This window comes from Dasypus novemcinctus, chromosome 13, assembly GCF_030445035.2.
Source record: "Dasypus novemcinctus isolate mDasNov1 chromosome 13, mDasNov1.1.hap2, whole genome shotgun sequence".
NCBI lineage: Eukaryota > Metazoa > Chordata > Mammalia > Cingulata > Dasypodidae > Dasypus > Dasypus novemcinctus.
This window is the reverse complement of record NC_080685.1, coordinates 90,524,436-90,540,636: the sequence shown is the minus strand read 5'-3', so window position 1 is coordinate 90,540,636 and position 16,201 is coordinate 90,524,436. Positions and strand designations below refer to the sequence as shown.

Below are 16,201 nucleotides of genomic sequence, written 5' to 3'. Positions count from 1 at the left end.
ATAGCAAGGCTTAGTAGTCTAGTTAAGTGCCTGAAATTTCTGGTTCATTTACATCTTCCCGGAGAGAATACCCTTAAATACTTGCACTTTTAAAAGTACTGAATAACAATCCTATTTTGTCCCCTTAAAACGGATCAAAATTGAATAATTATGAGAAAGTTTATGCTTCTTTTCTGTTAGGCATATTTATGGGGAGCCCAGTTGAAAGGAACAAGGAAAGCGGAGGAAAGAAAGCGGAAGCCGCGGGGCCTTCTAAACCAGAAATTCTCCGGAGCCTGCGCCTGGGTAATAGCTGTGCCCGCCACTTAAAAGCAGGCCTTGGAAGCGAGCGGGGAGAAGGCGTTGCTGCTGGAGCTGAGACCAGGCGGCCGGAGTCCGCAGGGATGAACCTCGAGTTGTTGGGTGAGGACGAATTGTGGCTGTGTCTTCGGGAACCTTAGTCTTGGAAAGGAGGGAATCTGGGCTGGAGGGAGCTCAGATTGCAGTCTTAAGAACTCGGGTCTGCGATGGCTTATTGGGTGCTCCTGGTACGGAGCAGCGGCAGCAGCGGGAGGAGGAAGCCCAGCTTCTTTCTGAACATAATGCATTGCCTTTCCAGAAGCCACTTTCAGATCAGTTGTGGAGCGATAGGAGCAGTGTGTGATTTAGCTGTGATTATAAGGCTCGCAGGTGTTGAAGTAGCCCAGACCAGGCAGGACCGGAGTTATTGGAGAAGGAATCTGAGGAAGTGAGACCTGGTTTGAAGCTTTGAAGACTTATGAGTGTGTTGGGTGCCTGGATAGGCTAAATCTTTCTTTAGAAAAACGGGTTGTCAAAGGAACTTAGAGATTTTCTAATAGAAGTCCCTCATTGAACAGATGAGAAAAGGTCCATGGGGTAGTAATTTGAAGGTACTAGTAAAGTTAATGGTGTGGTTGTCATGGAATCCAATGATCTTGATTTCTTATTCAAGATCCTTGAGTATCAGAGACTTGTGTGTGGGTGTGAACTATAGAATAGCAGCAGATGCCATTTTATCACCCTCTCTCAGTTATTTCCCCCCTCCCTCTTATCCAAGTTGTTTAAAACTCTAGGTCCTTTCTTCTGGGCTTTCATTAGCATATTGTCTAGCGGTGTCTGAGAAGGTTTTCAAGAGCTTCTGAAGCACTTGTCTTTAATGGTCAGGTTTCTCTGAAAAGAAAGGAAAAGAAAAAAGATGTCTGACTGTATGTCCAGAAGGCTACAAAGATATTTAAGAAATGATCTCTAAGGAGCTTTTTGTTAGGGAGATTAAGATGATTATGTAAATAGCCATAATATATCGCAAAACACAACAAGGCCTATAAGAGTTGTTAACAAGAGCAAAGAATATTTAGAAGAGGGGAATGATTATCTTTGGGGGAGTGGAAGAAAGGCAATCAGAAAAAAAAAATCCTACAGAGGAGTTGGTGTTTCAAGTGGCCATTTAAGGGTGGTAAAATATTGACTGGCTGAAGTATGAAGATATGGGGAATAATGCTCACTAGGAATATGTTTGAGCTAAGACATCAGTGAAAGATTGTGTGGAGACCTAAAGAACTTTTCCTTTGAACAGGTTGTGGGTTCTGTGAATAAAGAGAAGGTTGAGAGATAGGATTAGTGCCATATGTATTTGTTGTTGTTGTTGTTGTTGAGGCTCTTGAATACTCAACTAAGAAATTGTGCTTTTTGAGGAAGGTAGGACAAGTCCATTGAAGGGTTTTGACCTTGTATTTTAACTCAGAGTTATGATTTTGTAGATTTTATCTGACAGCAATGTATAGTTAAGCCTTGGGTCTTGGAGGGATATGAGTCTAGTTTGGAGGGTGATCTCAGATGAGAAATAAGGTTGGTCTGAGCTAGACAATGGAAAGAAAAGACATTGAGGAGGTAGAATTGATGGTTGAGAATTGCTTGTATATGGTGGTAGTGGTGATGAGGAAGAGAGTGAAGCAAAAAATTATGGGAGTAAATAATGGTGTTAATAATATTGAAGGACATTGGGAAAAGACAGCTTTGGATATTTAATGTCTAGCACTTAGAATTGTGGATCTGGGGTTCAGGACAGGATGAGATTATGAGATTCATAACCATCTTCCAGGTGGGCTTATTGAAGGCTTGTGAGTAGATGACATGGCCAACGTAGACAGTAGGAAGGCAGAAAAAGGAAAATTGCCAAGGACAGAATCTTGGCTAATTACCTATATATTTAGGAAATAAAAGGAGGAATAAGTGGTCAGATATAGTAATAGTAGTGCAGTAGGAGTAATAGTAATAATAGGTAACAGTTTACGTAGTATTATACTTACTATGAGCTATGTATCATTTCAAGGGCCTTGCCTATATTTGTCCATGTAGAGTTAGAAGAGAATGCAGGTTGGTGTGGTGTCAGTTTTAAGGCAGTTGAGGTCAAGAGCTGAGAAAGGGCTCCTCTAGTTAGTCCTTAGGCAGTTTGGGGGCCTTTAGCATCTTGAACACAAGGCAGATTACAATGGGTTTAGGAAAGTGTGGGAGATGAAATGGAGGAAAAGCATTGACCTTTATTTTTAAAAAGTTAAGATGGAGTAAAGGTGATAGGCTAGTACCTTGAAAGACATAGCAGGGTCATCAGAAATGTTTTTCTTACAGAAGATTCATGAAGTGAAACTTAGGCATATTTAGCATTGGAATAGACAATTTAAAAAGAAGACTGGATCCAAAAGATATAAATTTTTATGGAAATGACTGAGTTTTCAAGTGAGAAAGTTAATGATTGCAAATAAAAAGGAGAAAGGAACAGAAGTTCTGTGATTGTGGGAGCATACTAAAGGACATTTGGCCAGATAAAAGAAGTGAATGATAATGGGCCATTTAGATTAGTATAGGATGCTCAAGAGGCCCACAGGCAAAACACTAATTTTACTTAGGCAGCTTTTTTTTTTTTTTTTTAAGATTTATTTTTTTATTTACTTCTTACCCCCCCACCCCGTTGTCTGCTCTCTCTGTCCATTCACTGTGTGTTCTTCTGTGTCTGCTTGTATTCTTGTCACATCAGGAATTTGTTTCTTTTTGTTGTGTCATCTTGCTGCGTCAGCTCTCCGTGTGTGTGGTGCCACTCCTGGGCAGGCTGTGCTTTTTTCATGCGGGGTGGCTCTCTTCACCAGCCTGCAGCTGGTGCTTAGGGTGGGTTATGCAAAATTCTATACTAGGTTGGGATGAGGAAATAGCCAAAGGTGAAAATTGGAAATGCTGGTTGGATCCAGATTGAAATTGCTTTTTAAAATTATACTTAGGAGTGTAGTAAAGAAGGTTTTTAAACAAGTAAGTGGCATAATGGAGTTGGGGCTCAGAAAGTTGGATATGGCAGCTGCTTTTTTTTGGTCTGATTAAATTTTTTTTAGAGAAGTGAGTTTACAAAACAATCATGTATAATGTGCAGAATTCCCATATGTCACCCCTCCACCAACACCTTACTTTTTTGGGAACATTTGTTATAGATTATGGAAGAACGTGATTAGATCATTACCACTGCCAGTGGTCCACTTGGGATATTTTTTCCATGTACCCCCTATCATTAGCACTACATATTAGTATCGTACATCTGTTATAGTTCATGAGAGAACACTCTCATATTTGTACTGTTAACCACAGCCCATCCTTCACCACATGGTTCCCTGTGTTATACAGTCCCATGCCTTGTATGTTCTACTCAAAGTGTATACTCAGTGGCTCTCACTTTCATCACAGAGTTGTGCAGTCATCACCACAGTAAACCTTTCAATGTTTTCCTTAGTCCAAAAGAAAAAATCCCATACCCTCCTATTATTGACCCTCAGCTTTGCTATAATGCCTTCTTTGGCATTGGTGCAAGAATATTACAATATTGCTGTTAACCATAGTCCATAAATTACATTAACTGTATTTTTGCCTATGCATCACCATATTCTTACAACTTTGTAGTAGTGACATACATTTGTTCTAGTTCATAGAAGAACATTATTGTATTTTATTAACCACAGTCCTCATCCATCTCTGGATTCACTATGTTATTCAGTCCCTGGATACTCTAGCTTTCTTTCAGTTGACATATTCAGTTTTTGGTTTTTTTTTTAAGATTATTTATTTATTTCGCTCCCCTTTCCCCCCCACCCTGGTTGTCTGTTCTCTGTGTCTATTTGCTGCATCGTCTTTGTCCGCTTCTGTTGTCAGCGACACGGGAATCTGTGTTTCTTTTTGTTGCGTCATCTTGTGTCAGCTCTCTGTGTGTGCCGCACCATTCCAGGGCAGGCTGCACTTTTTTTCACGCTGGGCGGCTCTCCTTACAGGGCGCACTCCTTGCGCGTGGGGCTCCCCTACGCGGGGGACACCCCTGTGTGGCAGGGCACTCCTTGCGCGCATCAGCACTGCCCATGGGCCAGCTGCACGCGGGTCAAGGAGGCCCGGGGTTTGAACCTCGCACTCCCATGTGGTAGGCGGACGCCCTAACCACTGGGCCAAGTCCGCCACCCATATTCAGTTCTTAAACTTGCTTAATCTTGGTTTTCAGTTTATTCTTGTTTAAATTTCTCATATGATTTTGTTGAATTTCCAGTTCCTAGCCAGATTTTCCAACCTTGGCTTTTATTCCTTGAACATAATATAATTGTTTTGTAATCTATGCTGATAATTTCAGTATTTGAAGACCATGTGAGTCTGTTTTTGTTATGTGTTGTATCTACTATTCTTACCCATGCTAGCTTGTATCCTGGAGTTAACTTGTGCACTAAGCATTGTGTTTGAAAAAATAGTTCTAGAAATACTTGAGACCCAGGCCTGACAGCTTCTTGAAGCTGATTGAGGGAGACCAGACTGGAGCCAAGAAAATGAAGTAATTATGGTAGCGATGGGGTGAGGTCAGTTATCTAGCTACCTGCAGTCTCACCTCTCTAAAAGAAATAGTGTCATCACCTACTAGAGGAGACAGAATGGAACTCTTACTCTGTAATAACAACAGGGAGGATTTGGTTGGCAAGTAGAAAATAGTGGGGACATTTGAGAAAGGGTCCAATCAAGCCTTTAAAGAGGTGGCTGCCAAAAAATTCAGAGAACAGATGTTATTCCATGTCATGTGTGGCAGGAAGAAGGCTTGAGAGAGACCTGGAGAACTAAAAGGAAGTTTGGAGAAAGAATCCTCATAGAGAAACAGAGGAGGAGGTACCTGAAGAAATTGCTGTGATTGCACGGAATTAAAAAGCATGTACAAAGGAAGGACACATAGTTGAAGATTGAACATATGAGGGCGGCACAGACTTTTTAAGAATAATGTCAGGAAAGCCAATGTGTTTGAAGGCCATTGTGAGGGTCTGGGGAGAAAGGAAGACATGCTGAAAAGAAAGGAGGTGGGAAAATGTTGACTTTTCAATAAAGGGCAGGTTTGCGCATTTAAATGATGAGCCAATGTGAGTTGAAATCTGGAAAAGCCCATAGGTCGTTGATTTGTTAAGGTTCTTTTATTTGATGTTTTTCAAATGAACAAATATAGTACATTTTTGTCAAAACAGTGGAAACAGTACAAATATACCTACAGACAAATTTATCTTGCCCCTCTTTCCCTTTCCCAAATGTTAACTCTTTAGGGTTTATCCTTTAATACCTTTTTCCTTGCTTATAGAAACATATTTACACATAAATTTGGGAAGGTTTTGTTTTTGCTTGTTACTGAAATAGAATCTTTTAATGTACATTTGCTACTTGCTGTCTTCATTTAACACTCTAAGATGCTATTCCTACAAGTTAGTAGATAATGCATTCCTGCAGAGACCCATTCTTATACTATATAATTTTAACTTAACCATAAATGCATTTTCTTAAAAAGTGTGGTCTTTTTTCTTATCTGCTTCCTTTGTTGATAAGTGCATGTATCTCCTTCCATGTTTTTCTCCATGCTTATGTACTTGTGTGTGTACATACACACGTTTACAACAAAAGAGTATACACTTTGTGTATTGGGTTTTTTTTTCCACTTGGTAGTACTAGTAGAAATTTTTCCAAGAGAATTAATCTAATTCATGGATATTTGAATGCAACATAATTTATTCAGCCATTCTACTATTAATGGGCATTTGCCTTGTTTCTGGTTTTTTGGATGTTTGCTTCGTTTTGGTTTTTGCCACAAGAACAATGCTTTTTCATAATTGAATGCAATCAGCCACCTTAAGTCTGGTGCACATTAGCTAAATTATTTACCTTTTTGGGCAGTTATCTACCTTTTTTATCTTTGTTTTGGTTTTAAGTGTAGAACCTGTGTTTTTTTAAATAAGTTTTGGTATTTTTTCACTCTTTAGTTTTCCATTAATTTTTATAAAATAAGGACAAAATGCAATAAAATTGGCTTTCATTTTTTTTTAAGCAGTAGACTTCTTTTCTTTTAAAAGATTTATTTGCTAATTCCCTCCCTCCCCCCTTTGTTGTTTGCACTTGCTGTCTGCTCTCTGTCTGTTAATTGTGTGTTCTCTTTGTCCCCTTGTCATCTTTTTAGGAGGCACCGGGTACCAAACCTGGGACCTCCCATGTGGTAGGGAGGCAACCAATTGCTTGAGCCACCTCCACTCCCTGCTTGTTGTGTCTCATTGTGTTTCCTCATTGTGTCTCCTCATTGCGTGATCTCGTTGGCTTATCTCATTGCATCATCTTATGTCATCTTACTGTCTTGCTCATCTTTAGGAGGCACTGGGAGCTGAACCTGGGACCTTCCGTGTGGTAGGCAGGCATCCAACTGCTCGAGCCACATCTGCTTCCCAACAGACTCCTTTTAAAAATGAAAATTCATTATAACCCCTATATATAAAACAGCTTCCTTGAAGTTCTCAGAGCATAGTTTAAAAACCACTGTGATAAAATATTTAGGTAGTTACATAAATACTGATAAAGTTTGTGCTGCTGCCAAAATTAAACTTCAGACAGGTAGGCAGTGTCATCATACCATCATACTATAGCTTGAAATGTTTGTAACTAATATACATATACCATGTTTCAGGGAAATTTGGGAAAGGTATATAGAGATATTAGAAGCAACATGTATTGTTTGCTCAAGAAATGAACATAGAGAACTGAGTGTTTAATCAGTTGGCAGATTATGTTAATATCTAAACATCATGGTTAGGCAGGAAGGGAATGATCTCTGCTGATTGGCTGCTGCCATTTGATAGTTTTCTCAGACTGTTGGAACTTAAGATAATTTGATTTGGTTCTTGCCTTTCCTTTCCTTGCTCTTCATTTGAGTAAATACAGAAATAAATTGTGGACTGCCTAGAGGGTGTGGAGGAGGCAGAATATTGCTAGATCTTGATATGTCAGCAGTTAAAACTCTGATGTCAGGACCCCTTTATGCTGTTAAAGAACTGAGGCTCACTAAAGAGCTTTTGCTTATTTGGTTTATATCTATTGATGTATACCAATTCGGATATTAAAGCAGAAAATTTTCAGGTTTATTATTTAAAAATAACATAGTAAGCCCATTATATGTTGACATAACATTTTAATGAAAAAAACCTGTTTCCTAAAACAAAATATATTTAATGAGAAGAGTGGCATTGTTTTACATTTTCACAAATCTCTTTAATGTTTACCTTAATAGAAGTTGGCTAGATTCTCATATCTGTATTCACTCTTGCGATATTACAGGTTATATAACCTCTGGAAAACCCATCCGTATACTTATGAGATACTGAGAGTTAAAAAACAATCAGTTACCATCTTAGTATTGTAATGAAAATAGACTTGACCTCACGATGCTCCTGAAAGGGTCTCCCTTTGTGAAACACTGCTGTCCTGAGCTGTAGGATCCCTAGTATATTATATGTGTTCCGTCAACACTCTTTCTTTGCTTTGTTGCAGAATCCTTTGGGCAGAACTATCCAGAGGTAAGAATACAGTATTGCTGTGATTTTAGAAATATGTTAATTATATATTATTTATGTTTGAGGGGAAAATGCTTTTTGTTCCCTGTTGTTTTTTTTAACAAAAGAAGCATTAAGTGTAATAATATATTTTTACTATAATAAGGAACTAAATAATTTTGATTGGGGAAATTGAATAGACAATTTTGGCTGGAAATCTCACCATAATCATGTAAACCATATAATTCATCCCAGATATTTTTGTTTTAAATTATTTTTCTAGGATTAAATTCCAAGAAATATGATTACTTTGATTATTGTGTCAACAGGTATATAATTCATGATAACACTTGTTATAGTTTGCCTAATTTCCCCCAAAAAGTTTGTGCAAAGTTGGATTGATAATGTAAGGGCTGGATCACAGCTGTTTTAAAAAATCCTCAATAGTCTTTTTTTTTTTTTAAGGAGGTACCAGGGATTGAACCTGGGACCTTGTACATGGGAGGCAGGCACTCAACCACAGAGCTACTTCTCCCTCAAATTGCCTTTTATATATGATCTTCATTTTGGCTCTTTTAATAGGTATAAAAAGTCATACAGGGAAGCGTATTTGGCTCAGTGGATAGAGTGTCGGCCTGCCACATGGGAGGTCCAGTGTTCAAACCCAGGGCCTCCTGACCTGTGTGGTGAAGCTGGCCCATGTGCAGTTCTGATGCGTGCAAGGGATGCCATGCCATGCAGAGGTGTCCCCTGCATAGGGGAGCCCCACGTGCAAGGAGTGCGCCCCGTGTGAGAAAAGTGCAGCCTGCCCAGGAGTGGTGCCGCACACGCTGAGAGCTGGTATGGCAAGACGACACAACAAAAAGAGTCACAGATTCCCGGTGCTGCTGACAAGAATACAGGCAGACACAGAAGAACACACAGCAAATGGACACAGCAGACAACTGGGGGTGGTGGTGGTGGGGGGAGAGAAATAAATAAAATCTTTAAAAAAAAAAAAAGACGTACAAATTGGGTATAAATGCCAATTTAAATTTTAAGAGAAGTGTCATAAATGATAGAGAACTTCTGAAAAATAATTTGGATACCTGGCTATGATTGTCTATATTGTTGTATTCACTTTAATTTTTAGGAAGCTGATGGAACTTTGGATTGTATCAGTATGGCCCTAACTTGCACCTTTAATAGATGGGGTACACTGCTTGCAGTTGGCTGTAATGATGGCCGCATTGTCATCTGGGATTTCTTGACAAGAGGCATTGCTAAAATAATAAGTGCACACATCCATCCAGTTTGTTCTTTATGGTAAGAAAATTTTTAATTAATAGGTTAAGTATGAGTTAAGTTAAAGGAACGAAGGGTGACTGTATATTGGCCAATCTCAACATAGATACTTTAATATTTAGAGTTTTAAATATTCAGGTATTTGTAATTTCTCATAGCTTAGTTATATTTTGAACCCATGCTATACCTTGAAATACCTTTGTAGTGAGAAATTCAGTGTAATTGATCTATATCAGGCTCTGTCTGAGAATATTTCAATACTGAAATGAGATATTTATGAATTGGAGCTGTAGTATAATTGTGATATTGGCCTTTCATTTAGCATAAAAAATCTTGGAGTTAGGAGGAAAGCTCGAATGTCATCTAGTCCTAAGACTTATCCAGGTTTGTCTTGAATTCCAGCAATTTCAGTGATCACAAGCATGCCTGTTCCTACATTGAATTATAGTTATCAAGAACTTTCTTAATATGATGGTATTGAGCTGAAATCTGCTGTAATATAAGTTCCCATTGATTCTTATTCTCTGAAACTATACTCACATCAGAAAATTTTATTTTGGTATAACACTTACCTTTTTAAAATTAACTTGAGGCCAAAAAAAGCACCTAATGAGACCTAGCCTTATTAAACTCTAAATATTTCCTTTCATCTGAAGAGTGGAAGTAGCAGTGGTATCTTAAAACTCTGGGTTAGGAGGAAGCTGAATCCCATTTATTGGCTTTAAGCAAAATTTTTCTTTGCTGTGCAAAATGAGAGCACTGACCTGAATAATCTCTTAGGTCTTTTTTAACTCCTTGGCTTTTCATTTCTTTTTTTGGTGTTGTTTCAATAAAGATTTAAATATATACATATGAATTTAATGGCTTTATTAAGCTACAGATAATTCATATAACAAAATTCACTCATTAAAGTGTACAAATCGGTGGTTTTAATATATTCATAGACTTTTGCAACCATCAATGCAGTCTAATTCTAGAATATTGTACCCATTAAATTATGCATATACTTTTTAAAAAATATATTATTTATTTTTAAAAGATGTAGATCACACAAAAACCTATACTTTTATTATAAAATAACAGCATAGTTTATAATTGTGTTATATTCTATTTTATATTTTGCTTTTTTTCTTTCCCTAAGGCATTCTGGGCATTTTCTTGCTTTAAGTTTTTTCAGGCTTTAAAAACTTTTTTTATGGCTCAATAATATACCATCTGGTAGATAAACCATTTATGTTCTTAACTGTTATTTGTTTCTTTGCTGCATAATGTTTGGTGACTGTCTTGGTGCATATAGGTTTTCTCTTAAATATTCATTCTTTCACTTAGCAAACATTTAGCATGTATTATGTACCACGTATAGTGTTAGGCATTGGGGACACAAAAGCAAATAAAGAGAAGTTCTTGGTTATTAGGAGGTGGGCACGCATACAGATATATGTAATAAAGATTTGTAGATTATGTACAAGAACTATATTTGAGGTTTAGTGGAGGTGAAGGAGCAAAGGAAAAAGTAAGTGGTCAAGTGCACTAGAGGGCATGGTGGTCAGGAAGGGTTTCACAGATGAGATAATTTCAAACTTGTAAGGTGAGTAGGTGTCTTGTTAGGTTTATTCCAAGTAGAATGTGCTTCTTGAGCAAAGTCACATTGGCTTCAAGTAAGCACGATAGATGGAGGAACTGCAAGTAGTTTGGGACAGCTGGATTGTGGAATGGGAGGTGTGATATGGCAAGAACCATGGTAAGCTGAGATCCACATTGGGGAACTTTTAGGTCATTCTCAGGTAATTGAACTTTATCCTGAAGGCATAAAAAGATTTTATCCTGAAGGCATTAAAGTATTTTGGACAGGAAAGTGACATGATGAGCTTTATTTTAGAAAGATCTCTTGGGCAGCATGTGGAGACTAGACTGAAGGGTACAGTGAATGGAGATAGAGTTGCAGTTGTCTAGGCTAGAGATGATAGATAATGGAACTAAGGACAGATAAAAGAAATGGTAGAAATGATGTGTCTCAGTCATGAAGTCGATAAGGGTGTGAGTGAAGTGGGGAGGTTAAGGGGATCCTCAGGTTTCTGGCTTGGATGAAGATATTCATTAATATAAGATGAGAGGGGGAAGTAGTTTGAGATAATAGTTTCATGTCTCCCATTATATTCATGGTATTTTATTATAAATATTTATTTGTTTTATGAATGTCTTTTCTGCAAGATGATAAATGCTGTGAGTAAATGGGCCTTGTCTGTCTTTTCACTGCTCTGTATCCAGCTTCTAGCACTATACCTGGTATATAGTAGGTGTTTACGTATTTGTTAGATGAATGGGAATGTCCAGTAGGCATTTGGTCTATGATTTTTCATTAAAGTACACTTAAAGAAGTTTGTTGTTACTAGGTCAAAGGGTGTGAATAATGAGTTTTCCCCCCAACTTTTTTAATTTTCTTAATCACAAAGTTTATATAAAACTTATACTTGCTTACTGTTAAAATTTTTAAAAAATAAAAATGGAAGTCTCTTGTCTCCTTAAGGTAACTATTGTTAAAGAGTATGGAATATATCTTTTATTTATAATATATGTCTGTATCCTTTTCTCTGCCTGTGTAAAAAATATACAGGTCTGTTTATATGGATTTTGAACAAAAATGGAGATGCCCTATATATTTTATTCTATAGCTTTTTTTCCCCTCTTAAAATATAGTGGTGTTTTTCTATGTTGGTATGTAGAGTTCTACCTCATTTTATTTATTTATTTATTGCCTTTTTGGAGGTATTGGGGATTGAACCTGGGACCTCATACATGGGAAGCAGGCACTCAACCACTGAGCTATTCTCTCTCCCCTATCTCATTATTTTATTTTATTTTATTTTATTTTATTAATTTAATTTAATTTATTTATTTTAAAAAATACTTAGATTACATAAATGTTACATAAAAAATATAGGGGATTTCCCTTATGCCCTACTACCTACCCCCCCACATACACATTTTCCCACATTAACAGCATTCTTCATTAGTGTGGTGCATTTGTTACAATATCGCATTAAACAGTTGTTTACATATGTATTGCAGGTATGCATGCATTGCCACTGTTTAACTGATCCCTTATTTTGGTATATTTAAGTATAGTTATAACAGTTATAATCAGTAATTACATGCATTTTTCATTTTTCTTTGGAGTAATATAAACTTTTTTAGAATACACCTCTCTTAATTGTTGTGTAATATTTAAACATACTAGGGACTATGACTATTAAATCAAGAGAAGGTATGGGTAGGTGTGATAGCTATCTTCAACTCTTTTAAAGGGCTGACGTGAAAAACAGAAAAATTTACCCAAGGAGTAAAATCCGGACTAGTAGATAGTGAGCAGAGGTTATAGGGAAACAAATGAAAGGTCAGAGTAGGGAGGAGCTCTCAGATAGAGGTGCCGGGCATGGTACAGACTGTCTGGAAAGAACTCTCTGTGGGGCTGTCTCTGCTCAGACTTGCTTTCCCCTTTCTGGAGCTTCTACAGAAGAAACTCAAGAACTGGGAAGAGGCCATGAGTAGAACTAAATGATCTTTAAGACTGACACACTGGACTCACTAAATAAAAGTCTGTTTGTCTTTTGTAAAGAAACAGAATTGTCCGATATGAGAGAGTATGATTATCCCTGATTCTTGCACTTATGGAGTTTGGAATTGTAGAACTAAATATTTTTTAAATTGGAGAACCCCTCTTGCTTTTAACATCTGTTTATAATTTAATTTTTAAAATTAAATTTCCCTCAATTCTATCAGCAAAACAAGCTCATTGTGCAAGAAAAAAATATAGCGCAGAAAGTTTTAAAGGAAAATTGGAATCATAGCTAACATTCCCAAACTTGTCCCAATTCCAGTATACTTTGAGGTTTTTGTGCTCCTACTTCAAGTAATTTTTTCATTATTTCTCTTGTTAATTTTTGAAATTATCTGTGGATCTCCTCTTAACAGTGTGTAAGAATTTTTGCTTTCCTTCTTCCCCTCCTGTCTTCCACCAAAATTAGGTGGGCGACTGGCTTTTTTCTTACAAACACTTATGTTTCAACATCTGTGGGCCTCTTCTCTGGGGTTCACATTCTCTAGAAGGATCCTCTGATTCTCTTCCTGAGGGGTAAGACTGACTGCAAGTCGAGCTGGTGAGAGGGAGGCCGGAGCCTTTCACGTTCACTTCCTCAGCTTCCCCTTGCCTTTCTCTGTCCCTAGGGCCCCAACTCTGGAAACACATTTATTTTGTCTCTGGTACAAACATTTATTATTTTAAAAATATATAATAATAAACTTTATTTTTAGAGAAGTTTTAGATTTATAGAAAAATTATGCCAAAAGTATAGGAAGTTCCCGTATAATCCTCTCCCCCCCAACCCCACATACACAGTTTCCTCTATTCTTAACGTCTTAGATTAGTGTGGTATATTTGTTAAAATTAGCGAGCCAGTATTGCAGCATTGCTACTAACGAAAGTCTTTAGTTTACATTATGGTTTACACTTTGTGCTATATAGTTTTATAGGCTTTGACAAATGTGTAATATCATGTATCTGTCATTACAGTATCATATAGTACAGTTTCACAGTTCACCTATTCATCCCTTCCTCTCCCTTCTGAACCCCTGGTAACCACTGTCTTGATATAAGCATTACATGTTACTCTGCTAACACAAGATAATTATGATAACAATAAATCTACTTTGGTCTGTGGTTACACTCCTCCCTTATGTTTGTTCATTCTTCAGTCTTGAGGAATTTGGGATGGTGTCTGCTCCAACTTCTTCAGACTGAGATGGGACTGAGACATTATGGGGCAGATGGAAGAATTGTTTTGCTTGCAGGTGTAGATACTCCTTATTTGGGGGATAGGACTTGTCCTTAATCATCGTTTTGTTAGTTGTGCTGGACAAGCCTGAAGGACTATTTGGAAGGTAGGAGTTAGCGCAACTCTGCTTGGTTTCGGGGCTCAGTTGGCATATGAACCATTTGAAGATTTAAGTCTCTGAGAGAGATATTTAACATATATTGAAAATTACAGGTTTGAGTAAAAGGAGTAGAAGAATCATGATTGGGGGAATTACAAAGGAGTATAACAATGTTATATTGGGTAAATAGATTTTACATATTCCCAAACAGGGCCTGCCGAGGGGGGTGTTGATTTCATGAGGCTGTGTGCCCTTCCTGTAGTGTCTGGATGTCCCTAGAGCCCTCAGGAGCACTTTTGTTTGAAGCTTTGTTTACTGGGATAGTTGGTGAAATCTGCCTGGGACCTGCATTAAGCATAACCTCCAGAATGACCTCCTGACTCAACCTTGAAATCTCTTAGCCATAAAACCTCTTTTTTATTTAATATTTCCCCCTTTGGTGAAGGTCTTTTTCTAAATGCATTGCTGGTTAATGCTCAGTCCAAATACTTATTAATGTTTATTGAACCCTTACTGTGTGCCAGGCATTGGGCTAAGAGTTTTATATATATATAAAATATTAATGTCAGTTCTCTCAACAGCTTTCTAAAGGTACATACTATTATTATTTCTGTGTTACAGATGAGGAAAGTGAAGCTCAGAAAGTTTATGTAACATAGCTAGAAGGTATAGAGCCTAGATTTCAGCAAAAATCTCACTCTCGAGCCCAGGTTCTTAATCATGGTGCTGTATTACCTGCTAAGTTCCTCAATAGAAACTCAAAATTTGGATAATTATTTTGTTTTCTGTTTGTTCCTTCTGTTCTTTGTTTCTCTTTTCTTCTTCTTGCCTTCCTTTGGTTTACTTGTACATTTTTAGAATTCCATTTTGACTTATCTGTGGTGTTTTTGAGTGTACTTCTTGGTATAGTTTTTTTTAGTGATTACTAGGTATTTCATTATATATAAATAATTTATCACAATCTTTTATATCAGTTTACCTTTCCCCATTTATAATATAATTGTCTTAAATAGTTCCTCTATGTATATTGAGGACAACATCAGACACATAGAATTTTTGCTTCAAATATCAAACATAATTTAGAAAATTTAACGTGAGAAAAAAGTCTCTTTTATTTAACCACACCACCTCCCCTTTTTTCTCCCAAGGAAACTGTGTTACAGCATTATAGAAATCATTTATGAGTCTACATTTAGGATATGCCTGGTTTTTACAGGCAGGTTTAAAAAAAATTGGGGGGCACATTTTTAAATATATATATTTAGCCATATATTTGCTCTTTCCATTGTTCTTTTTTCCTTCCTAATATTCCAAGATTCCTTCTTTTTAGAACTTCCTTTAGCTATTTAGTTCTATTTAGAACTTCCTTTAGAACTTCCCTTTCTTTCTAGAACTTCCTTTAGCTATTCTTTTAGGGTAGATATCTTGCTGACAACTTTTCTTAGTTTTCCTTTGTCTGAGAATGTCCTGATTTCTTCCTTTGCTCCTGAAGGCTATTTTTGCTAGATGTAGAATTTGGGATGACAGTTTTTTAGCCCTTGGAAAAATATTGTGCTACTTCCTTCTGCCTCCTTGGTTTCTGATGAGAAATCCACTGTCATTGGAATTACTGTTCCCCAGTAGGTAAGGTATCACTTCTTTCTTTCTGCCTTCAAGATTTTTTTTTACTTTAGTGTTTATATGTTTGTCTGTGTGTCTTGGAGTAGATTTCTTTGAGTTTGCTCACCTTTGTAGGTTATCTTTTGTCAAATTTCGGGAAATTTCAGCCTTTATTTCTTCACTTTTTTTTTTCTTCAAATACTTTTATAGCCCTAATTTCTTTTTCCTGTCCTAGGATTCTGGTAACATTAATATTGGGTCTTTATAGTACTACAAGTCCCTGAGACCTTATTCACTTTTTTTTTTTTTTAATTTATTTTTATTTATTTAATTCCCCTCCCCTCCCCCGGTTGTCTGTTTTCTGTGTCTTTTTGCTGCGTCTTGTTTCTTTGTCCGCTTCTGTTGTCGTCAGCGGCACGGGAAGTGTGGGTGGCGCCATTCCTCGGCAGGCTGCTCCCTCCTTCGCGCTGGGTGGCTCTCCTTATGGGTGCACTCCTTTCGCGTGGGGCTCCCCTATGCGGGGGACACCCCTG

At 37.3% G+C, this 16,201-nt stretch overlaps 1 protein-coding gene across 2 annotated transcripts in view; it reads left to right on the top strand.

Moving 5' to 3' along the window:
* Positions 1-209: 209 nt before the first annotated feature.
* RBBP5 (RB binding protein 5, histone lysine methyltransferase complex subunit) overlaps positions 210-16,201 on the top strand; it is a 37,350-nt gene continuing 21,358 nt past the window's right edge. The window contains exons 1-3 of one of the 2 annotated variants that reach the window (XM_058275080.1): positions 210-402; positions 7,852-7,877; positions 8,986-9,158. In XM_058275080.1, the coding sequence (XP_058131063.1) occupies positions 384-402; positions 7,852-7,877; positions 8,986-9,158 (218 nt within the window). In that variant the 5' untranslated portion in view covers positions 210-383. The remainder of the gene's footprint in view (positions 403-7,851; positions 7,878-8,985; positions 9,159-16,201) is intronic. The other variant, XM_058275079.2, reaches the window with a different exon arrangement.